General features: G+C 55.0%; 4 protein-coding genes across 9 annotated transcripts; 2 read left to right on the plus strand and 2 right to left on the minus strand.

Moving 5' to 3' along the window:
* Positions 1-897: 897 nt before the first annotated feature.
* KVP18_004546 (uncharacterized protein) lies at positions 898-2,913 on the plus strand (the record flags this gene model as incomplete). The annotated part of the gene is made up of 2 exons (XM_067957258.1): positions 898-2,023; positions 2,093-2,913. 2 exons carry the CDS (start codon positions 898-900, stop codon positions 2,911-2,913), a joined length of 1,947 nt encoding a protein of 648 aa, XP_067814080.1.
* An 18-nt stretch (positions 2,914-2,931) lies between these two features.
* Positions 2,932-3,984, minus strand: KVP18_004543 (uncharacterized protein; the record flags this gene model as incomplete). 3 transcript variants are annotated; one of them, XM_067957252.1, is made up of 4 exons in its annotated part: positions 2,932-3,245; positions 3,274-3,646; positions 3,673-3,900; positions 3,933-3,941. In XM_067957252.1, the coding sequence occupies 4 exons, from the start codon at positions 3,939-3,941 to the stop codon at positions 2,932-2,934; spliced, it is 924 nt and encodes a 307-aa protein (XP_067814074.1). The 3 variants fall into 3 exon arrangements, with proteins under 3 accessions (XP_067814074.1, XP_067814073.1, XP_067814072.1); XM_067957251.1 differs by lacking the exons at positions 3,274-3,646; positions 3,673-3,900; positions 3,933-3,941 and having other exon boundaries at positions 2,932-3,153; XM_067957250.1 differs by lacking the exon at positions 2,932-3,245 and having other exon boundaries at positions 3,616-3,984.
* Positions 3,985-3,988: 4 nt separating this feature from the next.
* KVP18_004544 (uncharacterized protein) lies at positions 3,989-6,051 on the plus strand (the record flags this gene model as incomplete). 2 transcript variants are annotated; one of them, XM_067957253.1, is made up of 6 exons in its annotated part: positions 3,989-4,112; positions 4,139-4,226; positions 4,254-4,584; positions 4,612-5,092; positions 5,351-5,876; positions 5,904-6,051. In XM_067957253.1, the coding sequence occupies 6 exons, from the start codon at positions 3,989-3,991 to the stop codon at positions 6,049-6,051; spliced, it is 1,698 nt and encodes a 565-aa protein (XP_067814075.1). The 2 variants fall into 2 exon arrangements, with proteins under 2 accessions (XP_067814075.1, XP_067814076.1); XM_067957254.1 differs by lacking the exons at positions 3,989-4,112; positions 4,139-4,226; positions 4,254-4,584; positions 5,904-6,051 and having other exon boundaries at positions 4,858-5,180; positions 5,289-5,877.
* An 11-nt stretch (positions 6,052-6,062) lies between these two features.
* On the minus strand, positions 6,063-8,350 carry KVP18_004545 (uncharacterized protein; the record flags this gene model as incomplete). Of its 3 annotated transcripts, XM_067957255.1 has the most annotated exons (2): positions 6,063-7,668; positions 7,698-8,350. In XM_067957255.1, the coding sequence occupies 2 exons, from the start codon at positions 8,348-8,350 to the stop codon at positions 6,063-6,065; spliced, it is 2,259 nt and encodes a 752-aa protein (XP_067814077.1). The 3 variants fall into 3 exon arrangements, with proteins under 3 accessions (XP_067814077.1, XP_067814078.1, XP_067814079.1); XM_067957256.1 differs by lacking the exon at positions 7,698-8,350 and having other exon boundaries at positions 6,063-7,634; XM_067957257.1 differs by lacking the exon at positions 6,063-7,668 and having other exon boundaries at positions 7,694-8,350.
* Between the last annotated feature and the right edge of the window lie 117 nt (positions 8,351-8,467).

Below are 8,467 nucleotides of genomic sequence, written 5' to 3' on the forward strand. Positions count from 1 at the left end.
TGCGACATATAGTCCTCTCTAGTAGACCTCGGAGGTAGTCCGACGGACTCAGCAAGCGGAACCATATATCTGCCTGCCTTTTGACGCTCTTCCAGCTATAAAGCCCCATTGACATCCTTTTCAAGGACTGCCCTCGTTGAGACACAACCATCGCTACAGGCTGTTCCACCTCGGAAATAACTGCAGTCGAACGAGACACCGAGGCTTGCATGCCCCACAGACTCGCGATCCGCACGGTTTCCCAGGAAGGGTACTCGCTTAGCATTCGGTACATATCGCCAGCCTTGAATACAGATTCCATCTTCCCCTCAATAGTTTTAGAGTCCGACTCGTATCGTTGTGCCACCTCCCTGTACGCCTTGACGTCGGAAGCAGTAAACTCGTATGTTCTTACAGGGGTGGGAGATATCAGTACTGGCGGTTCGAGTACGCCTGGTCGTCGTAATTGGGGCGGAACGCCTCGGAGTGACCACATTATGTGTCTTGGAGCAAAGAATTCTTCAAGCAACCCGTCTGTGCTGTCCATGAAAAAAGCTCTCCTGTTAGCAGAGCAGGCTTCGAAGATGGTGTATATTCCTCCGAGACTGTCTCCCCACCCAGATATCTTTGTCAATCGCCATACACAAGACTTGTCGGCTGATTGAGTCCCCATGGGGCACTCACTAGTACTTCCACTTGGTTCGTGAGTCGGAAACTCGGAGTATCGATCATCGAAGCGGATTGTCGCCCGTGCAGACTTGCTAAGCGGTAAAGCTGCAGACAGCTCTTGGCACGAAGCGCGGCGCAGGCAAATGACACGTGGCAGGCCCCAGAAAGCGTGAGCTAAAAATACAATCAGCAACAGAGTGAAGCCCACACACAGTCCGACTTGGTGGCGCATGAAGGATATAACGAATTATGCGCGACAAGAATCTGAAGCCCACAACTGATTTCGGACCTTTAGCCTGCCCAAAGCGGCGGAGAGAGCGGCAGGTAGTTCACAGGGATTCATATCTCGCCAACCTGCCCTCCGCCAGCATGTATGAACAGAGTTTCATGCACCGAAACGACCTCAGCCATGTGGTGGGCCATCCCACAGGCGCCACTGATTACCTCGCGACTGCGAGCATTGACGGACATGTGAAGTTCTGGAAAAAAAGTAGGTCTGGAATTGAGTTTGTGAAGCACTACCGCGGCCACATAGGGCCTTTAGCCGGATTGACGATGTCGCCTGACGGGAGGTACATTGTAAGCGTCGGGTTGGAGGACCACAAGCTGAAGGTCTTCGACGTCGCCAACTTCGACATGATGTCGCTGTTCAAGCTGTCCTTTAAACCAACAGCTGTCTGCTTTGTGGGATATGCCATGGTGGCTATCAGTTCTGGGCGAGAGGTGCATATAGTGCCGCTCTTTCCCGTGGACGCCCTAGACCTTGGCGTTGAGGGTGTCCAGGAGACGGTCGCCTGGAAGGGTGACTGGTCTACGCAACCCGACGAGGTGATCGGCAGTCCCAGCGAACCCCGCGAGGAACCGATGAAGATGGCATACGTGCAGTCCACTTTGAGACGGCACACCGGCGCGGTACACCGCTTGCTGTACCTGCCCACTACGAAAGTCGTGGTCTCGCTTGACAAGGAAGGCGGACTTGAGCTGTGGCACCCCAAAGAGAAGTTCCCGTTCCCAACGAAACCATCTTGCGGGGTTGCGTACAGCTGCAAATCTGACACAGATTTCTTTGAGCTACGGAAGCGGGGGACCGTTGGATTCTCCATGGCCGCCTCAATCAAAGAGGACCTCTTGGCAGTCATGTGCGCAGACACCAGACTGAGGCTTTTCAACCTCAGAAGCGGCAAACTCATCCGAGTGTACGACGAAGACATCGACAGCTTGGTCAACTCGGATTCTAAGTTCGTGCGTGGTATGGACCAGCAGGACCTCGGAAGGCGGGTTGCTCATGACCGGGACCTTATGTTATCGTCCGACTGTTGGAGGGTCACGGCTCAGTTTGATGAAACGGGAGCGTTCCTGTTGGTCCCATCAGCGCGTAAGTCTTTATTTGGTACCTGCTAGTCTCGTATTCTACGATCATAATAGCGTGTTTGATATCCTCCAGTCGGGATCAAAGTGTACAACGTCGCTTCGAACTGCCTGGAGCGAGTCATAGGCCGCATCGACGCAGCCCACAACCGGTTTCTGTGCTTTTGTTTGTACCAAGGTCGGAGCAAGCAGGCAACCGTCGGTGCCCTTATGACAGCTGACGGCAAAAGGGTTGCCGAGCGGTTCGATCCGATTATCGTCGCCGTTGCTCGTAACAAGAGACGCCTATTCGTATTCACCACCCGAGAGCCTGCAGATGCCGCGCTGGTTCCCGGCTCTCAGTACTCACGAGACGTGATCAACGAGATTCTGGACAAAGACGAGCAGGACGCTATGTTGGCCCGTGGATCCAGCGAGATGCGTAGAGCCCGAAACGCAGTCATCCACACTACTATGGGCGACATCCAGCTCCGCCTCTTCAAGGAGGAAGCACCGAATGCAGTGGAGAACTTCACCGTGCACGCTCGCGAAAACTACTACGACGGGTGTCTATTTCACCGAGTGATTAAAAGTTTCATGATCCAGACGGGCGATCCGCTAGGCGATGGCACAGGCGGGGAGTCCATCTGGGGCCAGAACTTCAAAGATGAGTTCCATCGAGCGTTGAAACACGACCGACCATACACCGTATCTATGGCGAATGCGGGGCCAAACACCAACGGGTCTCAGTTCTTCATCACCTGCACCCCAACACCGTTCTTGGATGGGAAGCACACGGTGTTCGGCCGCGTGCTCTCAGGATTTGAGGTGGTGCACGCCATCGAGAATGTCGAGGTCAACGGAATGGACAAGCCAAAAACAGATGTCAAGATCCTATCCATAAGGGTTACTGCGTGATGTAAAACTTTTGCGATGTCATTCGAGGAGGATGTGCCCCTCAACGACGTCCGCGTCCACATGAGCGACTACCTCCCCCGTTACACGGTATGGGTAACAATCTGCAGGTGCCAGGTTACGGAGGCTGCCCCCGTACTTCTCTTCGAGTTGTGCCTCGTCGAAAGAGGACCTTAGCACGTTATTCACGTTGTTAGGTGTGAAGGCGACCTTCGCAGCCGATGCCGGCGGTATGAATCCCATCACAAAGGAGGACACTATTGTAAGCCACCACGGGAAGTTGCAGATGATCATCTGGGCCAGCCGCCCGCGGTAGAGCGAACCCAATACCCTCACTGTGTGGCCTCCCGACTTGCCACCCACTCATGGTCGATATCGTCTCCGGGGCCAGGTCCATGATTGATCGCTCTTCACAGTCGATGAGGATTTTCCAATTCTCCACGCGACCGGCAACTTGGAGGTACTGGATGAAATACTCGAAGTTGAAAACGAACAGCTCCACTAGCTGCTCGTTGTTAGACTCAATGCGCTTGAGTCGTTTTAAATTAACAACAAGCAGTGGTCGATAGTTGCGGTCGTATCCGTGCCAATAAAGAGCTCCGAGCTTTAGATTATGTCGCAGCGTCGGAGTGCAATCGCAAAGCGGGAAAAGCTTCCCACGGAGTGACGCATGTTTTATGATCCACTGAATGACTTCTTCTGTCTTCATGTGAAAAGCGAATAGAATACGCGGGATCTGTCATCGAGGCAATCAAATCTCACCTCCAATTTCGACTTCTGAGGGAGTCCTTTGACTCGATCGTTTTCCAGAACGCTCCTGATCTTCGCCGCAGTAGAGGGGGGGTACCTCACGTTGAGGAATATGTAACGACCACCCTCCGATTCGATATCGCCCTCACTGGGTTCAAATCGCAAGCTGTCCTTCGGTCTGCCAGAGGGCGCCTCGATACGCAGGTCGTCCTGCGCCTCAATATGCAGGTCATCCTGCGCCTCGATATGCAGGTCATCCTGCACCTCAATACGCAGGTCATCCTGCGCCTCAATATGCAGATCATCCTGCGCCGCACACCGCATTAAGATGCATTATTGTCCAACAATGGAGAAACCACCAACGCTTCTTCCCGACTTCCAGGGAGCTACACCGGCGCTAACCTTCAGCAACTCTCTCCTTTGGGAGGCCGACCTCGCGTCGGAACTGGGAGGTGAGGCAACGTGTTGTTAGTCAGAGTGTCCAGCGCGGATCTGGATCTCAGAAAGTCCTCCTCATCCATCAGTGCGGATCCGGTCACCGATCCCCAAAGAGAGGATTGGAAAAAGTAACGAGCGGCAGCAAGCACACACAGCCGTGCGGAAGTGCATGAAAAGACCAGCTTGAAGTGGAAAGGCGATTTTCAACATCTTTTTTTGGAGTACAACCGACTCAAGGCCGAGAATATCACCCTGGCCGCGGCAAACGAAAACCTCCAGACGGAGCTAGCCCACAGAGACCTGACCGTCGGTGAAAACTTCCACCTAAGACGGAAGGTATCTGAGCTCACCAGAGAAGCAGACGGAGTCGTGAACTCCGACCTGGGGGCACGCTTCGAAACTTTGCTGGAGGGATTGCGTTCCGCCGAGACAACGAGGAGCGCTGCGGCCGCTGCAGAAAAAGAGCGTGCGCAGCTAGTCCACAAGGTGAGCGGATAGTTGCACTCCTCCCAGACTCAGGAACTAGAGTCACAACTAAAGGCGCGCGATGAAAACCACGCGCGTGATGTACGCAGCCTCCGCGACGACCTTGCAACCAGTGAACACACAATAGAGACGCTATCTGCGCGGCTATTAGAGCTGGAGGCGAGCGAGGCTTCTCTTCAAGCTTCCGTCTCTCGCTGCTCAGAGACCATAGTGGACGCCCAGCTGAAGAACGGGAACCTTAGCGAGGAGAACTTCCTCCTGCATAAACTCGTGATGTACTACGCACAGCACATGCATGGCTTCGCACCCAACCTGGTGATAGACGTGAACGACCGAGAGACCATCAACAATCTCCACTTGGCAGAGGAGCCCAAAAAGCCCAAGGGCATCTTCACTGGCTTGCAAAAGGAGTTCCAAAAGTTCGTGGTGCCGCCTAAAACGAGACGCTCAGGGTCCAAATCATGTCGCCGACGGTCAGTGGGTAAGGCAGTCCGTGAGGGGCGTAGCCGTGAGGGCCACAGCATGGGAAGCATGCCGAGCATGCCTGAGCTACGCGAGGAGTGCGTTCTGGCATCGTCTCCTGACGAGGTGGCGCGGTTCGAGGTATAGGTCATTGCATCATGAGAGCTCGTTTTTGTAATTTATTTTTCTTTGGAAAGCATTTCCAGCACAAATGTAAGTGGAATGCGTGCATCGCCATAAAGGACAAAGTGTCGTCAAGTGCAAACGTACCTCGATCTGGGTCAGAAAGGCGTCGCCTTCTCAGAATGCGAGGTGTGTGGAGCGGTCTACACTAAAGGCACAGACAACGCGCTGCACCGCCGCAAGCACCTGTCATTCCTCAGGAAGATATCCAAAGACAGGGGTAAGCAGACCGAGAAGCTGCACTGGCCGGGTATATCACGCGCCAGAGGCGCGGAAGCTTTGCGGAACGGAGACGTCGTGGTGGACCTCTCGAGCTCGGAACTGACTGAGAGGGATTGGCACAAGCTGCAGTCGCTGTTCAGCTGTGTCTGGTCAGAGGTATTCAATGGCACGCTAACGCTTGCACCCCAGAGAGGCGAGAAGGTGCTGCTGTACGTGCGTCCTACGCGCAACGACCAACTGCTAGGACTCATCTGGGCCTCGCTCGGTGGTGTTGCGGGGCGAGTGGATGTGGGTGAGGCGATCGACATCGACGGCTTGGAGGCCGACACCGCTACCGTGCATTGTGGATGTGTCGTTCGTTACGTGTGGGTCCACCCCCGCCTACGGCGGCAGAAGCTGGCAACTCTGCTGCTCGCGAAAGCCTAGTGAGACTCGAGTCCCGCCACAATCAGCAACGCCCTCCAACTCCGAAGCTCGCAAAGATTTGCATTGGCCACCGACCTCACTGAAGCGGGCCTTAGATGGGCAAGTAGCGCCGAGAAGCCGATCTCCGGCGGCGACGGAGCGTGTTTGGTTGCTCTTCATGGACAAGTGGACTAAGGTAGATCTGTTCACGGCGGCACACGCATCACATCTGTCTCGTCCTCCGCCGCTACATAGCCACTCATGTCCATGCGACACACCTTCTGAGTCCAGCTATGCGGAGTGGGAGTCCCCTGGATACAGCCCGGTTCGTGCGTAGTGATGCTCGTTACATTGACCTGAGATTCGGGGCCACAGTAACCTCCTGCGCCGGTATCTCTCGCTGCTTGGTAGGCTGCGAAATCGCAAGCGGGCACGTCACTCATCTTACCGAAGGACCACCAGGTAGTGTCCACTACACATGCCGTATGTTTGCACTGTGTAGGCTTGTTGTACTCGGCCAGGTGCTTCACCTCGGGGACCATCGGCATCTCATCAAAAATGGCCTGCCAATCCTTGTCAATGCCCCAACCGTTGTAAGCAGCCGCCAGCAGCTTGTACTGCCGGTCTCCCGAGGCCTCCCAGAACATAAACCCCGCCATACCCTGGTCTTTGGCCCAGGCCGCCTTTCTGGCAATGTCCTGTGGGCTGTCAAAGGCGATGAAGAACGCGTCGTCACCGCAGTCGAAGTACTTTTCCTTGGTAAACCACTTTCCCCAGTCCTGGTCATACCAGTCTTTATTGTCCCAGGCAGCGCACTCGTCTTTGTGGCTTGTGATCCGCTGCATGATGCCGTCGTGGGTGCAACGAGCACCCCACAACTCTCCGCAGCTGGCCCAAGCCTTGTCGTTCATCACCTCTTTGTCATTGTCGCTGCCGTTCCACCAACAACACCGACGAGAATTCCATTTCCCGACGAGGAAGGACGAGTCGTTAACATCATTGTGAAAGTATGACAAGTTGGGACTGTAGTTCTGTTCAATATCGTAGTAGTCGAGACTTCCGAACCCGAAGCCCTCACTAATGCCATCAGTGAAGCTTCCAGGGCCCGGCTTCTGGGCTTTGGCGCCGCCATTCGCTCCCCATGCCATATCTTGCGGCGGAATCCAGCTTACCTTAGTCGGAACGTACATTCCAGGCAAGTCATGAGATCTGGCCTTGATAGTTTTCGTGACCTGCTTCTGGTCAATCATCCAGCTGCGACCGTACGACGCCAAGCCAAACATCATCTTAGTGCGGATATCATAGTTCATGTTGGGTAGGTGCCTACAGAACTTTTCCCAGTAATGCACATAGTACCGGACACCGCCTTCCGAATTAAAGTCGGAGGTCCTGTCGTATCTGGGGTCAGCCGGGTCACCGTAGAGTGGTGCGTTGAACCCCGTCACCACCTCCCAAGCGCCGAAGAAATCGTAGGTCATCAGATTCAGCGTCGTCAACTCATGGAAGAACTGGCAACCCTCTCCGTTGGGACCATACTGCCACGCTATTTGCTTGTAGTTCATTGACAATGCAGCGGTCACAGCTTCGTTCGGAAAGGTCGCTTTCGTTTTTTGGATCAGTTTGATGTACCCTGGCATGTCCGCCAGCACTGTATCTTTGGTCGGTCCGCCTGCTCGCGGGTTGCCGTGAGCGTCGTACTTTCCTGGGTACTCCCAGTCGAAGTCCCAGTGATCGATAAAAGGGTAGAACTGACGGAGCTCCCTCATAGAGTCCATCATGCTGTCGAGCTTTCTGTCATCGGCAACACACCCGCTAAATTTACCATCCCCACATACACTCACGTGAAGTGGTTAGAGAGAGTCCACCCCCCGACGGATGCGGCAACCTGGAAGCTCTCAGGACATAAGCGCTTGAGCTCCGTGAATATGACGTTGTTGCCTGATCGGAAAAAAGATTCCCAGTACGGCGATCCGTTGGCGCTGGGCTTGAATGTGATAGGCTTGTTGATGGGGTCTCGTCCGGTAATCTGTTGGGCGCTGCTGCCCTTTTGGAAGTCGCCTCCAATGTCAGAGGAGTGGACTGTGCAGGTCGTGGTGTCGCTGATTTGAAAAAAAGAGAACAGGGACACATCGACGTGCCGACACGGAATGAATGAAGCGCTGAAGTCGCGTAGATACACCCCCCATGCGCTGAAGTACTGGTAGACCATGGGCTTCGCTGCGGCCGCAGACTCCTTTTCGGCCATAGGAATGCCGGAGTCGTCGAATCCCTTTGGTATGGTCGGTGTTCTCACGGGCATGGATACGCGGGACCCCCACACTGGCTCTGCAGTGCCGAGCTGCGAGTCTGACACGCTCAGTTTCACGAGCGCCTGGCTTTCCCGATAGCATCTGTCCTCAATGTCGTCAGTGGCGGAGCGACACGGACTGACCGGCCCGTCAGTAGGTCCGTCGGAAGGGGTGTTCAGGTCGGGGTGAGGGGGGATGATAGGCATCGGGGGCACGTCCGAGGGGTGCGGCGGCGTAGGGATGGAGTCCGGCACTGGCGGACCGGGTGTGGGGATTGGAGGAGGCGGAGGGGGAGGTGCAGGCCCTGATGTTGGGATTGGGGG

Source organism: the organism of the source record quoted next (assembly GCF_019968955.1).
Source record: "MAG: Porospora cf. gigantea A chromosome Unknown PgA_NODE_1031_length_8467_cov_401.771, whole genome shotgun sequence".
NCBI lineage: Eukaryota > Apicomplexa > Conoidasida > Eugregarinorida > Porosporidae > Porospora > Porospora cf. gigantea A.